The sequence below is a fragment of the Nicotiana tabacum genome, chromosome 22 (genome assembly GCF_000715075.1).
Source record: "Nicotiana tabacum cultivar K326 chromosome 22, ASM71507v2, whole genome shotgun sequence".
NCBI lineage: Eukaryota > Viridiplantae > Streptophyta > Magnoliopsida > Solanales > Solanaceae > Nicotiana > Nicotiana tabacum.
Window position 1 is genome coordinate 36,248,640 of NC_134101.1, and position 23,978 is coordinate 36,272,617.

General features: G+C 34.2%; 2 protein-coding genes across 2 annotated transcripts; both read right to left on the reverse strand.

Annotated features, from left to right (window-relative positions):
* Nucleotides 1-15,009: 15,009 nt before the first annotated feature.
* LOC107825668 (uncharacterized) lies at nt 15,010-16,067 on the reverse strand. Its single transcript, XM_075244355.1, has 2 exons — nt 15,903-16,067; nt 15,010-15,365 (listed from the first exon to the last, which is right to left on the reverse strand). The coding sequence occupies exons 1-2, from the start codon at nt 15,943-15,945 to the stop codon at nt 15,142-15,144; spliced, it is 267 nt and encodes an 88-aa protein (XP_075100456.1). The 5' UTR covers nt 15,946-16,067; the 3' UTR covers nt 15,010-15,141.
* Nucleotides 16,068-17,196: 1,129 nt separating this feature from the next.
* On the reverse strand, nt 17,197-20,260 carry LOC107825667 (uncharacterized). Its single transcript, XM_016652550.2, has 3 exons — nt 19,916-20,260; nt 18,227-18,323; nt 17,197-17,720 (listed from the first exon to the last, which is right to left on the reverse strand). The coding sequence occupies exons 1-3, from the start codon at nt 20,178-20,180 to the stop codon at nt 17,648-17,650; spliced, it is 435 nt and encodes a 144-aa protein (XP_016508036.1). The 5' UTR covers nt 20,181-20,260; the 3' UTR covers nt 17,197-17,647.
* Between the last annotated feature and the right edge of the window lie 3,718 nt (nt 20,261-23,978).

Consider the following 23,978-nt stretch of genomic DNA (forward strand, 5'->3'; position numbering starts at 1 on the left):
ATTATTGCCATAAAATAAGCCCATATCGGTAGTCCCATTTAGATACCGCAATATGTGTATGATTCCATTCTAATGTCTCCTTGTAGGAGTAGAGCTACATCTTTCTAAGACATTAACTGAAAAAGTTATGTCAGGCCTTGTAGTATTAGCAAGATACATTAGTGCACAAATTGCACTAAGATATGGTACTTCAGGACCATGTAGCTCTTCATTCTTTTCTTGAGGTCGGAATGGATCCTTATTCACATCAAGTGATCGAACAACCATCAGAGTACTTAATGTATGTGCTTCATACATGTAAAACCCTTTCAATACCTTTTCTGTGTAGGCAGATTGATGAACAAAAATTCCCTTTGCCATATGTTCAATTTGCAAACCGAGACATAATTTTGTCTTTCCGAGATCATTCATCTCGAATTCTTTCTTTAAATAATCAATTGCCTTTTGGAGTTCAGCAAGAGTTCCAATAAGGTTTATGTCATCGACATATACGACAATACAACAAATTCTGATGTTATTTTCTTTATAAAAACACATGGGCAAATGGCATCATTTATATAACCTTCCTTTAATAAATACTCACTAATTTGATTGAAAATATTTCCTAGGACTTTGAATTATGTGCGCCAGGCATTTTAAATCCCTCAGAAATTTTCATGTATATCTCATTATCAAGTGAGACATAAAGGTAGGTTGTAACCACATCCATTAAATACATGTCAAGCTTTTTATGGACAACAAAACTAATGAGATAACGAAATATTATTGCATCCATAACGGGTGAATATATCTCTTCATAATCTACACCAGGCCTTTGTGAAAATTCTTGTGCAACAAGGCATGCCTTATATCTTTGCACCTCATTTTTCTCATTTCTCTTACGTACAAAGACCCATTTATAGCCAACAGGCTTAACACCATTAGGTGTTTGGACTACAGCCTAAAAAACTTCACATTTCGCAAGTGAATTCAACTCTCATTGGATTGCTTCTTGCCATTTTGGCCAATCACATCTTTGTCGATATTCTCCAACAGATTAAGGTTCAAGATACTCAATATATTGCATAATGCTAGATGCAACATTATATGCAAATAAATAATCTGCCACTATATCCAATCGATTCAAATTTGTCTCAATATTGATTGGATTTATTGATAATTCCTTATTTTCTTGAGTCTCAGGCTCATTGATTTCCTCATGAACCTCAGGATTGGTTAAATCGTGGATTTCTTCATGAGGCTCTTTCATAGTGGCATCTTGATCATTTATTTTCCTTTTTCTAGGATTTCGATCATTAGAACCCAATGGTCTGCCATGTTTTAGGTGTATTTTTGACTCATTAGCTATAACACTAGAAGATTATCCAATAGGGACATCAATACATATTGGAACATTCTCTATAGGGATATGTGATTTTGTTATCCTTTTCAGATCCGTAAATGCGTCTAGCATTTGATTTGCTATTCTCTGCAAATGGATAATCTTTTGCACCTCTTTTTTTACAAATAGAGGCACGTGGATTAAGATGAGATAATGATGGATTTTTTCACAACATTTCCTATTTGGTTTCACCAATTTCTCCCCCTAATTTTGGGGAAAATATCTCATTGAATCGACAGTCTACAAATCGAGCAGTGAACAAATCCCCCATTAATGTTTCAAGATAGCGAATAATGGAGGGCGATTAAACCCAACATATATTTCTAACCTTCTTTGGGGACCCATTTTGGTGCGATATGGTGGTGCTACAGACACGTATTGTCACGCCCCTTTTTATCGCGAAAGCGGGTTTAGGACGTTGTGACAACTCTTTTAAATGGGTATTAAAAGAGGAGAGTCGCCACCTAACGCTTTTTAAGGTGCGTTAGGGCACCTATTTGAAAATAACTCTGTTTGACTAGTCCACGCCACCAAAGATCGGGTAAGGGCTCAAATTACCTCATTGAGAAGGTATTAGGCACTTTTCGAGGTCCACAACTGTGGGTCCCGACTGAACTTAAGATTATGTGGATTACATTTAAACTAGGTGATCAAATAAACAAAGGGAATTCAGAAGTCAAAGAACACGATTAGTACAAGTCTTAGTATAAATATATGGATATAATTATTTAGATCTAATAACCATACATAAAGAAAATGGGGGGTCCTAAGTTTTTTTAGCCTAAAGGATCACCTCATGTAATATAAATAATACTTCGTAACTCCCTTGGAATATAGAGTTACTCATATTATTCAGCGGGAACAGACTATCATCTCCTGCTACCCGATTACTATGTTAAAGTTGTTACCTAAAAGCGTTCAAATTCAATTCTAAGTCGTACCCTTCGCGTGCACTACCCGTCCCATACCTATGGTCCAAGAGGTATTGGACCTCTATTTGGGTGGTTCTAGACCTCACTTAGGCTGCTCAGAAATGTCAAAACTAGGCGACATACAAAAACACATTGGACTTCACATATAGGCAGTTAAGGCTCAAGTTTGCCTCCACACTTAAGCAGCAAATGCACGCAAGACAAACTTCATGTTAAGCAATTTAGAATTAAGAAACTTAAATCCCTATAGACATGATTTCTATGTGACAAGGCATCAAGGCTTGCAAGCAATTTCAGAGGCCAAGCATTGCTCATAGGCAGGATTATACGATTTGCATGCTGATTAATGAAATTGCAGTTTTCGGTTATTAAGCCTATTGTGTCTAGGTGACTTGTGCAATAAGGAATAATGAAAGGACCATTGGGAAGATCCCATAAGTGCATAATAAACCATATTGAGAGGTGTAACATTGACTCTTATTAAGACGAAACAGTGTTGTCATATAGACGGGATCTCTAATGTTTAACACTTGAAGCTGATTTTATCATTATACTCAACCCTATAGACATGTTTTCTAGGTGAACAGTGTGATGCAGTAACGAATGAGATGATTAAAATCCTATAGGCATAGTTTCTAGTGAACAGTACGAGATAATAGCAAATGAGGTGATCAAAATCCTATAGGGATGATTTCTATTGAATATGCTAAAATGAATTGAAAAAAGGTTCATTGACATTTGTTCCTATAGGCAGGTTTTCTAGTAACACGTAGCAGTAAGAATAATTGCAGCCTTTGAATTCATGTTTGCCAACAGACAGTGTGTGTGTGTGTGTGTGTGTGTGTGTGTGTGTGTGTGTGTGTGTGTGTGTGTGACATGGTTTCTACAGTACATATATAAATTGAACGACACATATAGCAAGTGAATCAATGAATCCTATAGGCATGTTGTCTATCCCCTTTTACACAAACATTAAGAATCTACCTCTTCCCCATTTTTACTAACAACCAATCGTTTATACAAAAGTTATTACAGGCTCAATAATGAGTACGATACAAAATGTTATACAAATAATGACAATAAGCCCACAACATGCCCAAATGAAATACCCAGCACTGTCTAGGCCTTCAGCAGCATACCCAAACTTTTAACAAAGAGCCATGTTCATCAACACAATCCATAATCCATAGAAGAGCTCGAAGCCAAATCACACAATCATATTGCCAAGCATTGAATTACTTAAACCAACCAGCTTACATGTTCGTGGGACAATAAGAAGAAGGAACTGAGATAATTCAGGTTCCAGTATTAGGAGAAATGATTATGGACCCAAATCCTAGTGTGTCAGAGTTCACAAGGGCCTCAAAAGGATGCTGAGCAGTGCTCACACTAAGGAGGTCAGTAGTAAAAGCCTTGGTAGCCTTGGCTTTCAGCCGGCTAAGAATAAGAAGTTAAGAGAGCACAGGTGACAAGTGAAGAAGAGTGAACCAAGGTTGAGAGACAAGAATTGAGGAACACAAACATAGTCAAGTTGAGAATATAGATCAGATAATCGAACATGTCACATGATTTAAGAACAAACTTAGTAAAGATTTAGAAACAAGTTCAACACTTAGCACATGATAGGGTAGCAGATTATGACAATTACTGGTGAATCAAGGGAGCCAAAAATATGCTAAAGGGCATATTAAAATAGAACTAGTCATGGTTGATAAAAAAGAAAAGATCTTGAAACAGGATTAAAACATGCTACATAGGCAAGATACCATTACAAAAATTCAGAATAGAATAGGAAGAGAAACGCGTGCCATATAGCACATGCAAACACTTAGGTTTTGAACACAATCGACTAGTTAATGTGTTAAACTAAAGAGAGTACAAATAATGCAGATGAAGCATGTTCGTATAACAGAATTGGAATTTTGAGCAGAACTAAACACTAAAAAGATGCTAACTAGGGCAAAGGTCACACATAGTAGTGGTTCAGAACATATTGACTTAGGAGAATCTAAATTACTTGAATCAGGCTTAGGCACATTTTGACTAGCAACATTATGAAGTTAAAGGTTAAAGAGACCTAAAATTGAAGTAAAGCAAACAGAATTGCACACAAGAATAACCCAGAAAACACATTAAGTTATGAACCTCAGAAGTGAAAACATATGCGAATTTCAGATATATAAGAATTGAAATTGCAAAAGTACAGTAACTCACCAGTTAAACGAATAACAGTAAAGAATCAAAATTTCACAAGAACCCAGAATCTCAATGCGTCAAAGTTTCCAAGAGCTTCAAAAGAACTCCGGGAACTTCTCGCACCAAGAGGAGGTTGAGTAAAAAGGTCTTAGTGGCCTTGGCTTTCAGCCGGCCAAAACAGAATATAGAATAAGAGAATAGCAAAAGCCCCAATTTTAGTGAAGAATATGTCGATTAAAGTCTGTCTCGAAAGGGAATGGGGAGGGATTTATATAGCAATAAAAATTGAACAACCACACAAGGAAATAAAGTAAATCGAACAACAAATAAGGAAAGAAATCATGCAAAATTAGTTCAAAATCAATTTAGGAGAGAAATTGGGTAAACCCTAGTTTTTTTTAGGGAAAGTGTAAATCAATAGAGATCTAAATGAAATCAGACTCACATAATATGGTATTGAACGTATGTAGACAAAATAATGCTCAAAATCAAAGATTCGAACCACTTTGGTTCGATTTCAGAAGGTATTGCTTGCCGTGTTTAGGCAAGCACCTAGGTAACACCACAAACGGACAACCAGTACCAAAAGGTTTCAAATATGGCAAGAGAATAGTAGTCGAATCCCATTATCAGTGGGATTAGGAGAGGGATTAAGGGGAAACGGCTAGGTTTTAGTGAAGAGGAGATGAGTGACAGAGGGAATAAAGGCGGCTATCTTTAGAAAATGGGGTTAGGGTTAGGTTTTGGGGATATAAGGAAAGGGAGTGGGGTGTTGTGGGCCGTTGATCGCTTTTGATCAATGGTTGAGATTAAAAATGAGTTGGGTCTGGTTTTCGATAGGGGCAGGGTCTCTTGGGGTTGGGCTTGAGGATTGGACCAGGGATTTGGGTCTGTCTGGTCCCGAAAAATAACACAAAAATTGGGCCAGCTTTTAAATAAGAGATTAAAAAGGAAATAATTTAATAAAATAGTTAAATAAATATATAAAGAATGCTATTTATGCAAATTAATACTTTAAACACGGGTAGAAGATTATAAAAAATGTAAAAATATCATTTTGACCCTGAATAAAATGACAAATGCAATAAAATACAAAATATAGGCTATTATTGCAAGATTGTGCAAATAGCCTAAGAATACCAATATAATTATATAAAATAAAGTAAAAATATTTGAAACATGTATTATGGATGAAAATAAATTTTTTAGATGATTAGATCATCACAAGACTAATTTAAAGTAATAATTAGTAAACATTCAGGTAATTTAAATGCAAAAAAATTAATTTTAGGCTCTAAAAATGGTGAAAAAATTAAAAAAAAAATGCTTGTATAAATCTTGTAACTTAAATAGCGATGCAAAATGACATGTTGAAAAGATATATATACTATTTAAAAATATGAGGGCAAAATTGGGTATCAACACATACTGCGCATCCAAAAATTCTTAAATGGGATATATTAGGTTCATGACCCAAAACTAATTGCAACGGGTAATATTTATGTTAATTTGTCTGTCTGAGACGAACTAGCATTGTTGCATGCAAAATAGCATGACCCCAAACAGAAGTGGGTAACCTCATTTTCATGAGTAACAGTCTTGCTATCAATTGCAGACGTTTAATCAAAGACTTTGCAAGGCCATTTTGATTATGAACATGAGCTGTAGGATGTTTCACTTTTATCCTAATTGATAAGTAATAAACATTAAGTGCTTGGGGATGAAAACTCAGCAGCATTATCAAGTCTAATAGACTTAATTGGATTATCGGAGAATTGCGCCGGTAATCGAATTATTTGTGTCATTAATTTTGCAAACGCGAGATTGCGAGATGACAATAGGCACACATGAGACCATCTAGAAGATGCATCTATTAAGACCATAAAATATCTAAACGATCCACTAGATGGGTGAATAGGTCCACAAATGTCCCCTCGTATACGTTCCAAAAATGCAGGGGACTCAATCCCAACCTTTGTTGGTGATGGTCTAATAATTAACTTGCCTTGATAACAAGAAGTGCAAGAAAATTCATTATTTTAAAGAATCTTTAAATTCTTTAATGGATGCCCATTTGAGTTTTCTATAATTCGTCTCATCATAACTGATCCAGGATGTCCCAATCGATCATGACAAAGTACAAAAGTATTGGAATCGGTAACCTTTTGGTTTACAATAGAATGTGCCTCAATTGCACTAATTCTTGTCCAATACATGCCACAAGATAAAGATGGAAATTTCTCAATAACTCTTTTCTGGCCAGAGACATTTTAGGTAATGATGAGATATTCAAGATTATTCTCATCTATTGTCTCAATATGATATCCATTTCGGTGGATATCTTTAAAACTCACAAGTTCCTCTTGGACTTGGAGGAGAACATTGCATTATCTATGATAAATATCGTTCTCCTAGGCAGAGTTATAGTAGCTCTGCCAAAGCCTTCAATTAGAGTACTACTACCAGAAATTGTAGTAACATTTGCCTTACACATACTTAAATGAGAGAAATATTTATTCTCTTTGAATATTGTATGTGTCGTACATGAATCAATTAGACAAAAAATTTTACAATTAAACTTTGATCTAAATTTGCTTTGTGAGGTATCCATATTTGCTTCCCATTGTTTGACATACAAAAAAAATATACGAATAAACATTAGTATTTTCAGAGAAAAAAAAGAAAAGAAGTTAAATCAATAACTCAATATTGACTTTTAATACAATTTCGAGCAAACTCTAATTATGATACAAATAATTATGTAGCTAAAAATAATGTAATTATAAGTACACCACATATATAACTAACACAGCGTAAAAGATAATACAATAAATATTATTAGTGTCCATAAAAAGAAAATAAAGAGAGGAGACGCTAGTAATGCGCCTGGCCGCCCCTTTTAAAGAGTCATCAACACACTTTGGACTCTATTTGAATTAATTCATTAGAATGTTAATATATCTATGCATATGAAAATGTGCACTTTGCATGAATAAGAGGTATGGCTGTTCACTCAAACCTTTTCCTTGTTCCAGCAATCAAAAGAAAAAAAAAAATGCATTCTTATTAAACAATTCAAATATAAGTGGATACTGCTACGTTCCAGTAGCAAAACCGTTTCTTTTGCCAAATTGTCTCTCAAAATTTGTAATAAATGTTTTGCTAGTCAACAGAAAAGCTAAGTAAACCAAATAAATAACAAACAATGATTAATAAAATCAGACAGAACGAAAACTTTATTAAATAAACGACTATCGCTAAACTAATTGAAAAACTAGTACTCATGTGAAGACTACGATTACATGATTTTTATTCACTAACTATTATGAATAGGTAAAAATAAAAATCAAACTACTCATTCATCTTTAATCACAAATTCATCACCGATCAAAAGGTCTATTTTTCTCATAGGATGCTCAAAGAAGTCTGTCATATCTAAGTGGGTGATGCCAAATTCATTGTCATAGACAAAATTAATTTTAGGGCCTTTTTTCTTTAGAGATGCTCGATAAAGTTCAACCAAATGTCTTGGTGTACGATAAATATTTGCCCAATGCCCCTTTCCACCGCAACGATAACATTCACTTTCTGAACCATTTGCCTTTGGCTTCTCATCTTACCCTTTTCACTTTTGGTGGTTATTTTTCTTTGGGGAGTGATTAACACCAGGGAAATTTCTTCCTTGGCCACGGCCACAACCACGATCATGACCACGACCTTCTCAACGCTTTGAATAATGGGAATACACTTCATTCACTTCAGGCAATGGTGTAGACCCAATGGGTCGATTTTCGTGATTTCTCATGAGCAAGTCGTTGTTTCGTTCAGCCACAAGGAGAAGAGAAATCAACTCAGAGTACTTCTTGAAACCTTTCTATCGGTATTGTTGTTGCAAGACCTGAACAGTTTTTCAAGCATATCATAGTCAGTGATAGTATCTCCAAAAAGTTTTAATTTAGAAGTAATTCTGAACATCGCATAATTATATTCAGAAACAGACTTAGAGTCTTGGAGCCTTAGATGAGCCCAATCATATCGTGTTTGTGGAAGAGTGACCTACTTTAAGTTGTCATATCTTTCCTTTAAGCCATTCCATAAAATAAGTGGATCTTTGACCGTGAGATATTCTATTTTCAACCCTTCATCAAGGTGATGGCGCAAGAAAATCAAGGCCTTAGTACAGTCTTGGGTAGATGCTTTATTTTTATCTTTAATGGCATCTCCAAGACCCATTGCATCTAAATGGATTTTCAGCATTCAACACCCATGTCATATAGTTCTTGCCCGAAATTTCAAGGGCAACGGACTTTCTTTTCATAATATCAGTCATAATTAAAAGAGGAGAAAAGTTATACCTTAATCTTCTCAAAGAGCTTCTTGAGATGGTAGAGTCTCGTGCTGATAACGTGTAATGAAACAATAAAAGAAGAAGAACAATATTGCAGAGAAAGAGAGAGAGAGGAATTCTTATTGAATTTTGGGATAAATTACAATGGAATATGACCCCTCTATTTGTAGAGAAAGTGTGACTTCGCCACCAAATAAAATCCCTAAAATTTCTCTATGGTTAATTTAATTTCTCAAATATTAAACTATTAGTTAATAGTATATCTACAAATTAAAATAAACTCCCTTTACTTGCATTATTGTTAACAAACTATATGACTATAGTGGATTAGCATTATTTCTTTCAAGTTCTAAAAAATAATCATCGTCGCATTAAAAGTATGGCATTTAGTCTTTCGACCTTCTCATTTTTATAGCATGTTTGGCCAAGATGAAAAAATTAACTTATTTTGAGAAAGTATTTTTTTAAAAAATATTTTTCAAAGAAGTGCTTTTGGAGAAAAGCAATTTGTGTTTGGCTAATCAATTTGAAAATCACTTTTGAACATTAATTTATGTTTGGCCAAGCTTTTCAAGAAGTACTTTTATGTGTCAAATTATAAATAAGGACATGAAGAGATTTGCTTAATAGTTAATATTATATAAGTAGATAAATAATTATAAATATTTATTATTAACGATAATAATTAAGTTTTTTATTTTATTTAAGTAAAATATAAAAATAAAATTAAAAAGTACTTTATTCTTTCAAGATAATTTAAATATATCAAAAAATCATCCAATAAATATGAAAATTCATCCCAAAAGTCATTTTATATTACTTAATAGTTTAAACTAAGTAAGGTTATTTTGGTATATATAATATTTTGCAAAGGGTATTTTTGGTAGGAAGAAAAGTTAAAACTGGTTCTGTTTCTGGAAAGAAGCTACTTTTTTCTGCTTCTTCAAAACTACTTCTCCTTCTAGCCAAAAACACTTTTTTTTAAAAAAACTTGGCCAAACATCTCAAATTAAGGGAAAAAACGTTTTTTATATGGTGAGAAGCTAGGCCAAACAGGCTATAGTGAGACAACTCTATATGTTAGTCAAATGCCTCTCTAAAAAAAAAAATCCACCTTCGTTTTCCCACTCTTTTTCATCTTTTTTTTTGTTTGTTTCTTCTGAAAATTAAAACTCGCAATATAATTCACGTACTCCCATCAAAATAAAGAAGTGTCTTTGTACAATTATTTGATTCAAATGCACAAATACTGTCTTTAAGTAAGAAAAAAAGCCAATAATAATTTACTTAAAAGGAATATTTGAGATACGTCCCTCTCCTTTTCGGATTTGGATTTTCTTCTTTTTTTCCTTCGTTATACGTCATGCGAGAATTTTACAACAGCATATATCTTGGCAGTGTCATTCTTTTCAATGCCACATCCATTATTATACATTTTGCATATTTCTCTTCTTGAAAAGAACAAATGGCAAAGTAACCTTTTTCCAAAAGGAAAAGATGAAGCTTCCTAAATGACGTACTCGAGTAAGATTTAACGCATAAAGTTTAATTTGACTTTTTACTTGAGAGTAACTTTCCTACATAGTGAGATTCCTACTTCCTAGTATTGGGTAGTGTTTTAATTTGGATGTGATTGTTACTTACTTTAAAATAAATTCTATCTCATTTCTTGTTAGTTACCACTATGAGACAGTAAAAAGTAGGCATATACGTACTAAGTTTAGGGCCATATTCTCCTGAACTAGATGATGAATTAGTAAAAGAGTTGGCTATAAAAGCACGGATTTATTTTATCATTTTTTTCAAATATTTTTTTTAAGTGATTGAAATTGCAATTTAATGCTAGTAGCAAGTAGCAACTTCACTCGTCAAGGGTCTTCCCGGTGTTTTTAATTCATGGGTCAAACCAAAAGAAAATATTTTAAAATAAAATAAGGAGAAAAGTACACTTTCTTATTTGTGGTGTTAGCTTTATCCAATTTGAAAAATATTAAGGGTATGATTCATGTTGTTCTTTGCTTTGTAGGCAAGATAATGAGGAGGTGCATAACATGGTTACATTTTTTGCCAAGTAGAAGGTGTGAAGACCCCTAATATATTAATCAAGGCCATGCCTTCACATGGGGATTCACCCCTTTTTTGGGTAGGTAAAGATATATAGAGAAAATGACAAATTTAGTCCATTATATTTGTAGGTAGGTTCAAAATAATCCCTTAAATCTTTTCATGAGTGGTTTTTGGTCCCTTAAGTTTGCCAAAATTAAGTACCTTTTATTCTTTAACATATTTTGATTGTTAGATTTAACAGAAACCACCAAGAAAGGATTTAACACCAACTCACATATGGAGGTGTAATTTTTGCTATTTTTGGAGTTTGGTACAGTTTTTTGAGGTGTAATGTCTACTAGTTTTATCTATTTTGGTGTCTGGTGCAGCTTTTGATGATGTTGTTTATGAGATTTGACTGAACTTTGTGGTGTTTTTATCAGAGTTTATTAATATCAGATAGATGCCAAAAGATCACTTTGGCAAACCTAAAAGGTCAAAATTACTCAGGAGTATATTTAATGACCATTTTGAATATGCCGCCAAATATGAAGGACCATTTTTATAATTTTCTCATAAAGATGGGTTGACGATTGTTTTATGAAAATTACTCTCAACTCAAAAGTTTTCTTTGCCTATTAAGTATTTAACTTCCATGTATTTTTTCTTTCGCTATTAAAGCAGCTACTTTAAACAACCTTTTATGTCATAATTTTGTAAATTTTCATAGGAACACGTGGCATCAATCAAGTGGTGTATTGAAACCTACTACGACACTAAATAATGAAGCAAATCCCAGTGGACAGGAATTTAGTTAGTTGTGGACTTGTGGTTGACCATAAATGTTCCTTATACGTCATGCTAGAATTTCAGAAAAAACATGAATATATTGGCAGAGTCATTCTTTCCCATGCCACATCCATTATTGTATCTCTCTTCTTGAAAATAAGAAATGGCAAAGAAACTTTTTTCCAAAAGGAAAAGAGAAACTTCCTAATTACTTACTCGGTAAGATATAACGCATAAATTAAAGGTTAATTTGCCTTTTTATTTGATGGAAACTTTCCTACGCTTTTTTAACTTTTCCACGTATTGATATTCCTAGTACATATTGGACAATGTTTCGGATGTGATTGTTACTTTATAGACTACCTTCTTCTTATTTCTCGTTGCTTGTCAGTTCCCACTTTGAGCCTGTGAAAAGCAGGCGTACGTGTGCTAAATTTAGCAGGGGCGGAGCTGCAGCAAATCCAATAACTAAAACGAATTGCTAGTATAAGTTTAATAGTAAGTTTAAAATTTGTAAACTATAAATTTTGACTTAACATTTCAAATGTAGTGCCCTATTCTTGTGAACTAATAAATTAATTAGAATTTTGAGTGTACGGACAAAGTTTCACATGGTGCCTGAAAAAATTGGGAGCCTACATATAAGGCGTAGGAGTCTCTTAGCTCCCGTTTGGCCATAAAATTTTGGAGCTTTTTTCTCAAATTTTGTATCCAAATATTTGTTTGTTTATAGATTTTAACTATTTTTTTCAAATCCCAAAAATAGTTCTAAAGCAGTTTTTGAAGTTTTCTACTCATAAAACTTCAAATTCTTTTAAAATAAAATGCATGTCCAAACACAATTTCAACTTTCAAAAATTATTTTTCACCTCATCTTCAAAAACTCATATTTTCAAGTTTCAACCAAATCTACATTCAAGTACTAGCTTAATAGTGTGAGGTCTTCTTGAAAAAATCGTGCGAATTTAACCCAAAACGAACAATATTACATTATGTTAAGAATATATTTGAGCTATTTTACCCAATAAAAGTGAAGTTAATTTTATCATTCTATAAGAGATTGAAATTGCATTTTAATAGAAGTGGCAACTTCACTCATAGAGTCATAGTTAAGTAGCATATATAGAGCTCAATCTCGCCTAGGGTCTTCCCCATGTAGTAGCCTGTTTTTAAATTCATGATTCAAACCAAAAATTAAAATAAAAAATAAAAAGAAGGAACATATACTTTCTTATTTATAATGATAGCTTTCTCCTATTTGAAAAATATTAAATGTATGATTCATCTTGTTCCTTGTTGTATAAGGACATAACCTTAAACAAGTGGGAACGCGATCCCATCCATCAATACGATTTTACACTTTGATTTGCCAAAGACTTAGATATGTATTTATGTCTCATTGTTGTTATGAGATAGTGAGTCGAATGCATTAACTTAAAAATCTTGAAAGGTAACCGATATTTTAACATTACAATAATGCGGATCCAGAGTATAACATATATGTTTACAGGAAACTAAATAACTTTTACCCAAATGTATTAAAATCCATTAAATATCTACAAATATTTATTGTAAACTAAACTATTATTGTATATTAATTTGATATCCTTACAAGAATTCATAAACTTTAATTCTATATTTGCATCCGATTGATGTGCTAGCCTAAAGTTTTCGTTGTTATTTTTCTTCGTTGTTTACCAAAATGCTACCTAACTGATTCGACGTGGGTAACACGAACATGACATAATGAGTCCAGAATTTAAATGGTAAGAATGTACCAAATTTTTATATACCGTCTGATATCTGGATACTGAATTCATCAAATATCCTATTATCGCAAAACAGGATTAGGTGCAGTGACTAGAAAGTGACTCTTCCCATGATGTAGCTTTGTCAGGGATAAGCTTTGCCAAACCAAAAGTTTGTGAACCATTTTATTTTATTTTTAGGTAAATTTAATTCGAATTATAGGAAAGAGATCAGCTGGTACAAGGCCAAACCCCACGTTCACGTAGGGTCCGGAAAGGGCCGCATCCCTAAGAGGTGTAATGTAAACAATCTACTATAATGCAAGTAATAGTGGTTACTTCCACGGTTCGAACATGTAACCTACAGGTCGCGCTGATATAACTTTACCGTTACTCCAAAACTCCTAATATCTTAAAGACCCTAAAAAATTAAACAAAAGATATAATGATTTGTATTTTCGACTAGCAATCTATTCCCAATGGTATTCTTTTAGTATATTCTTTTGTTGATTTTTATGGATCCTCGTTTTGAGAATTCTCTGCCCTCTTGTCGTTTGGGCTCAAGACAGGAGTATGCATGAAGAAAGAGGAAAATATAAACAAGAACTAATTAGGCTGGACCACCATAGGTTACATATGACCATCATAATTTTTCAGTACTTCATAAACCCACTCCAAATGATTTCCACTTGTTAGTAAACTTCTAAGAAAAAAAAAGACAGTTGGGTGCACAAAATATTCCTTATTCACGCATGGTCCGAGGAAAGGCGGCACCCCAAGGAGTGTGATGTAGACAGTCTACCCTAATGTAAGCATTAGTGGATGCTTCCGTGTCTCAAATCCGTGACATATAGGTCAAACAGAGATAGTTTTACTGTTGCTCTAAAAACATTTACTATAATTCAATGGCAAACTAGAATATTTGGGTTGTAGAACTAACAGATAAAAGTTTCCAGATTATTTTCAGCTGCCAAATTTGGTTTGTGTTAGATCTCTCTAACCTGTCCCTGACTTCACCATTATCAATAGAACAAATTGCAGTATCTCATCCTCAACCACATCACTGCTACTCCTGCAATGGGGACCGAAATAGATCTAAACAGTAGGCCCATATACTTCACCATGAGAAGATAATGTGATTACTTTTTCTTTTTTTTTTTTGTGTGTGGATAATAGTGGTTTCTAGGCCAGCTTGCCGGCATTTCGATTGTTCTGTCAGGCACATTCTACCTGCTACCAGCACAAGTACAGAGGTATTGCATTTTCTATTTACTACAAAATGAAATGTCACAGATATTGAATTTCAGACAACTTCAAGACACATTTGTCAACAATAACAACGCACTGGAATCCCACAATCCCACAAGTGCAGTTTCGGGAGGACAGTGTGTAGGCAGGCCTTACGCTGTATCGTGGGAAGGTAGAGAGACCGTTTTCAATAGACCCTCGGCTCAAGAAAGATAAAAAGAAACAGTAAAAACAAGTAATATCTCAAGACACATTTGTCATTACATAGAAAATAAGATCAGCAAGGACCCTTCTAAAAGTCATAAATAGCAACACATTCCATGAAAAGACCAAGAAATCAGTACTATTATATATGTCAATTAGCTATTGTACATCTGAAGGAAACAGGGAAACCAACCAACATTGTTAGTAAATATGATGACATTGAGAACAATTAATTTAACAAGAGTTGGATCATTTCTTAGGGTGAATACTTTGAACAACAGCCTCAATCTCTTCCTTGACTCGTTCAAATACATTTGGTCCTTTAACTTCATCAACTGGGGTGCTCTCATCAATGTCATCACTAGTTCCGTGAGTTTCCTTGTGATGCTGAGGTTTTTTGTCGTGGTGAATCATAGCCTCTATCTCTTCCTTTGCTCGCTCTATCAAATTTGGTGCTTTTACATCTTTTGCATCTGCCAATAGAGAGATCAAATTGGCAATAAGAAACATAAAACATATCATTTCCTCCCTTGTTATCCCTTAAAAATTTTAAGTCTGAATAATAAGTTAAAATAACATCACAATTAAATCATTTCCCAGCAGACAAGAAAGGATTTAGAAACAAATTGAAAAGAAAGGGGAAAATAATATCAATTGGCAATTGCAAAAATCAGCATCAACATTGCGAGATTAGTAAAAAGATTCAATTTTTAAGCCAATCAATGTCCACATATATGCTCAAATTGGAACAATTTTGCAAGAGCAAATAATGGTTTCTAATTTCTCGGCATTAAAAGGAAATTCTATCCAGTATTTTATGAATATAAGGGGAATAGGACGTGGGTAAATGAGAGAGACCCAAAAAGTGCAATATATTTTCTTCTAATTATAAATCTGTCAGCATCTTAATTTGCAATATTTTATTTTTCTCTGGCGATCCCTTTTCGTTTGCAACAAATAGAGAAAAGGATTGGAAATAGGGAAGATAATAGGAAAAAGGAAATCATTACCAGCAGTAGAGGTTGGGGCTTCATTTCCTCTAGATTCTGCCATGGGGAGGCTCTGATCAGGCTATAGATACAGTTTTGCAGGAGAAGAGAGAAAGCCGAAGGAGATGTGGATAGTACTAAATTACCAAAGAGAAAACAGCGTGGGCTTCGGGCTATGCAAAGCCCGCTCCTTCGAGTTGGATTTCCAAAGGGTGATTTGCACAAATAGCATACTTTTGATTTTCTGACCCCGTTTGCGGGTGAGTATAACTTCAAGTTTAACAAGTGTTAGACCCTAGATTACCGGGCTACACTTTTGACTTTTGACCATAAAAGTTTGTTCAAGGTGAGTCAAAAAATCAATAACATACATTTTTAAGACCATTGAGTGTAATTTCCTGAATTTCCAAAGTAAGTTCTCAATAAAGAACATAATAACTCTCAATAGAGATTTACTGAGTTTAACTTTTATGCATTGACGTTTTATAATTTTTTTTTGTGGTTAAGGTTGCCAGCTGCAGCAGTAGGTACTATTCATAAACAACATGCTATAACCAATTCAAAGGTACTAATATTGGAAGAAGCTAAGTGACTCTTGAACTGTCTTTTACCTCGCTTACATCATCAATGTATATAAGTTAATCCTAATTCCTAAATATTATTGTCCTCCTTTTATCTTCGCTTTGAATCTTCCTTTTGGGGAGGACTGGACCATGAATGGTTAAACAGTCAAGGAGCTCGGTTGATTTGAATGTTTTTTTTTTGTTTGCGACCAACCAGCCTTAAACTCTTGATTGGAATGTTATGAATTGTTATTTAGGCAGCTTTACCAATAGCTTAAATTAAGATAACTTGTTTATGAATTTCTTTTCGACATCACCTGGTAGAAAGATTGCAGGCATCACCATCACGGCCATCAAGTGAACCACCAAGGTTGATATGTTAGGGTCGTTCCCATTAATGGAAAAAGACATGATAATCAATCACTTCTAAACTTCTTCTCATATTTCTGCTTCGAATAGACTACTCAAGAAGGATATTTGGTAGAGGGAAGAATGATCTTCACATGTCATTCTCAAGGACATTTGACAGAATAAGAAAAGTATCTTCAATTAATTCGTTATGATAGTCTAAACTACAATCAATTTGAACATGTCCTACGTAGTACGTACTGAATGCTGTTAATCTATATAGGCTTCGCATGTGTAAATATGCAACTCAGTCTGGTCAAAAAATAGGATTGGGAACTGATAATAGGAGACAAGTACTCCATTTTTATTCGATTTTGAGTACCTTGGTAGACTTTCTTCCATGAGAGCTCTTATTTCATAAGCTTTTTGAAAGAAATAAAAAGGCGTCCTTGGCCTCTTTAACTTGAATCAAAAAGTCTTGTCAAGATCCTAATTATGAGTAAGCTAAAGGGGAGAAGATTCTAGGGCTGTGATACTAACACTGTATGGCACTATGGGCTACATTAAGTTCAGTCAAGAAAAAAACATTATTACAAATCAAGCATATTGTTAGGGAATCGAAACCAGCTTCAATGAATTTCTGCAAAAGAAATACTTGGAAGAGTTGTGGACAAAGCTGGGAGGTGGGAGCCTAAATATAAAACTCCAGTTATAACGTTTGAGCAAAACATCACCTCCTTGTCCTATTCTTTTCAACAATCACAACTTAAACTATTCAGTTGTCCGTAAAATGGCCTAAACTTGCCTTCTAGCCTTGATCCGTACACCTTGCAAACCAAGCAACAAATAGAGTTGCTAAGCTGTTATTCTTGATCGGCCCTTTGCAATACGTCGAGCAATGACTCTCCGGCCGCCCTTTGTTGCTTTGCTGCTCAATGATACGTGTTAGTCAGAACTCAACAAATAGCGTAGACAATTAAATCTCCCTATAAAGTAGAGTGGACCATTAAAATGAAACTAGCAGCACAAATTAATGACTGAGCTGATCAGGTAAGCTAGCCTAGGAGGCAACTAACAAGCTAATATTCATTGCCAGCATGAGAGCACGCCAGAGTCCTGGACGACATATTAAGCCTAGCGGTCGGTACACAGAAAGTCTGTAACTCCAACTCCTCTTTCATTTACCCTTGCATCTATTTGGAATTGTTTTAAAAGTAAAATACTCTGTCCATAACTTAATACTTATGAATTCAGGGGAACGTACTGTATACGTTGTACGGCTACTACAGTATCCAGAAGCATGAAGAGAAACAATGAGTGGTCTTGTTCATATTCTTTCAGCAGCTCAAAGACCCAAAGCTTAAATAGAACAATATAAGTGCAAAATGTGGTCATTTGTCCAGCAGCTAAAGTGAGCAAGACAGAGAAACGTACCGAGCCAGGAAACCATGGGTCCTTTTGCGCTTGATGTTGCTGGGTTGGTAGGTTCTCTTAGGAAATAAAAGCATCCCACTCGACGTAGAATCATCAACTGCATGAAAATAAATGTAAGAACCATACAGTAGTTCATGTCAAACCAAGTTAATTCCACGATTCTTTGTATTCAAGTCTCTGATGGTTTAAATGAATACACATGAAATAACAATACAAATTTAATTATAGTTATTTATACAAAGTTGGTTCACCCAACCAAACTGGTCGAAGGGGCAAGCAACTCATAGATATATATACTCCCTCCATCCCAAATTATGTGATGATATTTGATTGGGTATGGAATTCAAGAAAGAAAGAAAGACTTTTGAAACTTGTGCTCTAAATGAAGCCATGAGAAGTTTAAAGTTAAGTTATTTCTAATTTAGAAGGTGTCATTCTTTTTGGGACAGTTTAATAAGAAAAGAATTCACATAAAACGGGACAGGAGGAGTAACAAGTTTAAAATATGAGAGCTCCTTTTCCATTCTAGTTTGAGAAAATTACTAAGCTAGCTTTCAAAGAAAACTAAACTATTTATCTGTTTTCGTTGAAGAAGAGGTTGCTAGTGGCTCTCTGTTTCTTTTAATAAACATTAGTTAGTAATTTGACTTTTTAAGCATCAATAAAACGATAACACAGTGACGAAAGCCAAGCATATTCAGAAAAGGAAGAAATCAACCTAGCAATGTTCAAAAGTCTCAATCTTTTTCTAAATTCTGTAGCATTGAAAATGAATAAAAATTCCTCAAGTTATAAAATTAGTATATTGTAGGTCTAAGAGAGAAATTATTGCAAACCCACAAGGAGTTGAAACCCAAGCTTCAACCCGCACATAAACATGAATGGGTTGGACTATAAATCTGGTAAACTCGTCCTGTTTCAACCCACTAAAATTCAACTCAATGCACCCACTTTTAGCTTATTCCAGCTGTAAGTTATCAAATGAAGTTAAACTGGCACTACTAAAGAAACATCAAGAGCTGACTTTGATCCGTTTACCAACCCGTGATGCAAACCACAGCCTTAGTTGGATTGGTCAGACATATTATCTATGCCTATAGAAAAAAAGAAGAGTTTGTTTTTTCTTGTGTGAGAGGTTGTGAGTTCGAGTCACCCCAAGAGCAAGGTGGGAGTTCTTGGAGGAAGGGAGCCGAGGGTCTATCGGAAACAACCTTTGTACCCCAGGGTAGGGTTAAGGTCTGCGTACACACTAACCTCCCCATACGCCACTAGTGGGATTATACTGGGTTGTTGTTGTTGTTGATCTAATTATATTGAAAAACTCTACTGTAAAGTGTGAACCTAAAGAGAAGCAACAGGTTAGAATGCGGTCATTGCATCTAAACCCAAGCAATTAGCACCCTAGAGTAAGGTATCTTCTAAATGCCCCATCTTTTAAAAAAAAATCAGAATCAATCAATCAACTATGAGCCCATTCGGGTTAGCTGAATTTAAGTAGCTTTTGAGCGTAAAGTGTTGGAGCTTAAATTTTATAAACAAGTAACATTGTTTGGATAGAAGTGCTACAACTGAATATATCCGAAATGAAATAAATAAATATTACACATACCTAAACTTTACAGCTAAATACCAGCATTGCACAAAAGCGTAGTATAATTCAAATATATAGAGAGGGAAACGGAGATTTACCGTCGGGGAGGAAAAAGGGGAGGGAAGGGAGGCCAGTGGGATATAAGAAACCTTCGGAGGAGACCTTTTTGAACGAATCGACGTCGGATTGGGGCAAATGAAGTGGAATCGGAGACTGAGAGGAGAGAGATGGGAAAAGCCTAGAAGTGAGGGTCTGATTTGCAATTTCTGATTTTTGAGCTGAGAATTTTAAGTTTTGATTCATCAAACGGCTTATCAGAGAAACTCCCGTCCGAATTAGGGTTTTCGACGAAGACGACGACATTTTATGACCCTTGATAGTTGATACAGACCGATGCTAAGCCCTAGCACATTGTCTATTTCCGTATGTTCTGCCAATTTCCTCCATTTTCCTTCTGATAATGAAAATAACTTCTTGACTGTATGGGCCGATCTTTCTTGTGGGCCTTGGCTTCTAGACGTGGGTTTCTAACCCAATTAAGTTGGGCCTGAGTGCACTAATGGGTAAATAGCCACTTTTTGAACCACTAATCAAGCTTTACCCAGTCTTTCAAAACTAATTAAACTTTAGCCAACTTCTTAATATGAAAACATCATTTGGACGATCATACCTCTAGACTCAAACACAGTGACTAAATATTAAGAAGCGGTCTAAAACCTGGTCATCCGAGCTAATTTTTACATTAAAAGCTTATACAAGTAATTTTAATCATTTCTTAGTGATGTTTTATATATCCTATGCATCAGGGGCGCAGGCACCACCGTTTCTTCAAATTTTTTTCGCTAATCCGTATATATAGATAATAAGAAAAATAAAACAGTTTGGTGTAAATATAAAAAATGATACCTTTAGTCATTATAGTGATTTATTTATTTGTTCACTTCTTCAAATATCGACATCTTACAAAAAAAATTTATGTACGCCTGCATATTATAATTAATCCTTCTCTTTCTGCTTACTTTTTTTTCTTTCCTTTTTCCGTTTTTTTTTTTAATAGATCTTCTCTAATGGATTATTGTATCATATTGTGCTGTTTGAGCTTAAGCATCGAAATAAATGGCATTTAGTGTCAGAAAACTACAACCAACCACCAAGAAGCCACAAAGAAGCTAATGGAGTATTTTTACAGAAAGAAACTTCAGATTCAAGCAAAAAAAAAAAAAAAAAAAAAGGAAACTTCAGACTATGCTAATTTCTGCACATGCTGCAAAAATATTTGAGCGCCCAGGTTCTTGAGTCTTGACTTTTTACTTTTCAACTTCAGATTAAAGTGTCACCTTTAGTTGACGCTAGTATAATTTTCCACTTTTAACTTTGAACTGCGAACACGCACATTTCAAAAGGAAACAAGAAAAGAAAAGGTCAATTGTATATGTAGTGAGTTTATTGAAAAAATTACCAATAAACTACATTGTATATGTAGGCGTATTTCTGATAAAAAATTAGAGGTAACAAACATTTCGAAAGGAACCTCCTTAATTTCTTGGATGGCAATGGAGCGGGGCGGGTTTGGCAAAACACACAAAATTTCAACCCGCTCTGTCCCGCCCCACATAGTTATTTTTTCAGTTTTCAATCCGTCCCCTTGGACCAGCCCTGCCCCGCCCCACCCCGCCCTGCCCCACTTAAGTTTTTTTCTTTTTTCTTTTGTTTTTTTTTCTTCTAAAACAAACTAGTTTGACATACTCCAATCATACAAATATATGAGGACGAGTATTTTTATTATGTGATGCCAGATTAGATATAGGAGGATACACAACACTGAAATACCATATTAGATGTAGTATAGGTGTCAGTACACATATATTATTATAGTTAAGTTCTGTTTTACTTTCTTTATCCATACACTGAAATACAAACAAACATAGAAGTGAAAGAAGACTGTACTGGACAGTGAATTGGGAAACTGCGTAGAAAGCTTAGCTGAAGCTATGAACGGATCTTCCTACCAAAAAGAATTAAAATTTCAAAATCGAAAAGAAAAAAACCCACATGGAGGAAAAATTAATTATAATTCAAAATAACATTCGTGCTAGTAAAAAAGAATGTAAAATTATAGTTGAAGTTATTGTTTTGTTTCAGAAAAGATGAAATTCAAAGCTGCCCCGCATTAAACCCGCAACCCGCCCCGCTTTAAAATTTTTAAAAACTGTTTTTAAGAAATTTTCTTGGGTTTAATTAACCGGAATAGTCGTAAGCTGTTTGTGTAGCTAAAAGTGAACGTACTTGGATAAATCATGCATTGTTATGAAATAAACTGAATGTATATGGATGTTCATTTAATCCATCCATACATATTATTTAATGTATTAATTAGATAGATGTACCTATTAATTCTTAAGATAGTATCTGGTGAATTTTAGGTGTTATCTTGTATACTATAAATAGGACATTCTTTGTCCATGGAAGTACACACAAGAAACACACTATAAGATAATTTCTACATTTTCCTCCTATATATCTTGTCTCAATTACTATATTGTTCTATTTTGCTCTCATTTCTTAACACGTTATCAGCACGAGGTTCTAACCAACTGAAGTTATCTGCTTCATCCGAATTTTATCTCCTTTCTAAAAGAGGTAGTCAGTTTCTTTTCCGATTCAGGTATACATTCCTATCTTTATAATGTTTCTATTAGGATATTCTTTAACCTGCAATTTAATTACCATATGCATAACTTGTTTTGAATATGATTATAATAATTGCATTGGTATGGAAATAATAAGTTTCGGTTAAATTGTTATTTCATTATATAAACTACGAAGAAGTTTAATCCTATACATAAATAAATAAGTATTAAAATTAAATTACAATAATTAGACTAATTAAGCCCACATCCAAATATTCTAACAGAATATGCATTTAGAAGGAATTCTTGCAAAATTTTCAAAAGATTTAAATGTGTCTTCAATAAATTTATCACCTAAGGGTACAAACTAATTAATGACTTTAAAATTAACGACTGAACTATTAGATGAATCGTATTGAATGTTGAAACTTGTCAGAATTGATATCATCTAGTTTTATGCCTGTTTAGCTTATTGAAACCTATTCTAAATAGAACAAAATTATACTAGTACATATTAATTCAACTTATTTATTCTATGAAAATATACTTACATGTCTAAAGTTTTTGTGGGTAATATTAAACACTAATTTATCATCGCACTGCACATATTTGTTTGTTTGATAATTTTACATATATAATATTAATACACGATTATGTACTGCACTGAATTGATAATAATTCTTGTCATTATAATTTACTTATATCTATGATAGTCAACACTTGAATTTATGGCACTTGATATCTCTGGGAATAACTATTTGCCATGGGTACTTGATGCTGAAATTCACCTTGACGCTAAAGGTCTTGGTGACACCATTAAAGAAGGAAATGAAGCATCAAGTCAGGATAAGGCGAAAGCCATGATTTTTCTTCGCCATCATCTCGATGAAGGGTTAAAAAGTGAATATTTAACCTTGAAAGATCCATTTCAATTATGGACTAGTTTGAAGGAATGATATGACCACCTAAAGGCTGTGGTACCGCCAAGAGCTCGTCGTGAGTGGATGCACTTACGACTATAAGACCATAAGTGAATATAGTTCTGTTGTATATAGAATAATTTCCCAACTAAAATTATGTGGGAAACCTATGAATGACGAGGACATGCTGGAAAAGACTCTTTCCACTTTTCATGCCTCAAATATGGTGTTACAGCAGCAATACCGTGAAAAAGGCTTTAAGAAATATTTTGAGTTAATTTCATGCCTTTTGGTGGCTGAACAACATAATGCCCTTTTAATGAAAAATCAAGAAGCCCGCCCCACTGTATCAACTCCATGTCCAGAGGCGAATCTGGGAATGATAGATCCAAAGTCTGAAAAAAGATAAAATAATTATTGTGGCCGTATAAATATACGTGGGCGTGGCAAGGGGCGAAATAATAATCGCCATGGCGGTGGTCGTTATAAACAAGAAAACAATAAGGGTTCTCAGAATAATCCTTCAAAAGGCAAAGGTAATGTTTGCCACCGATGTGGTATGAAAAATTATTGGGCACGAATTTGTCGTACACCTGAACATTTTGTCAAAC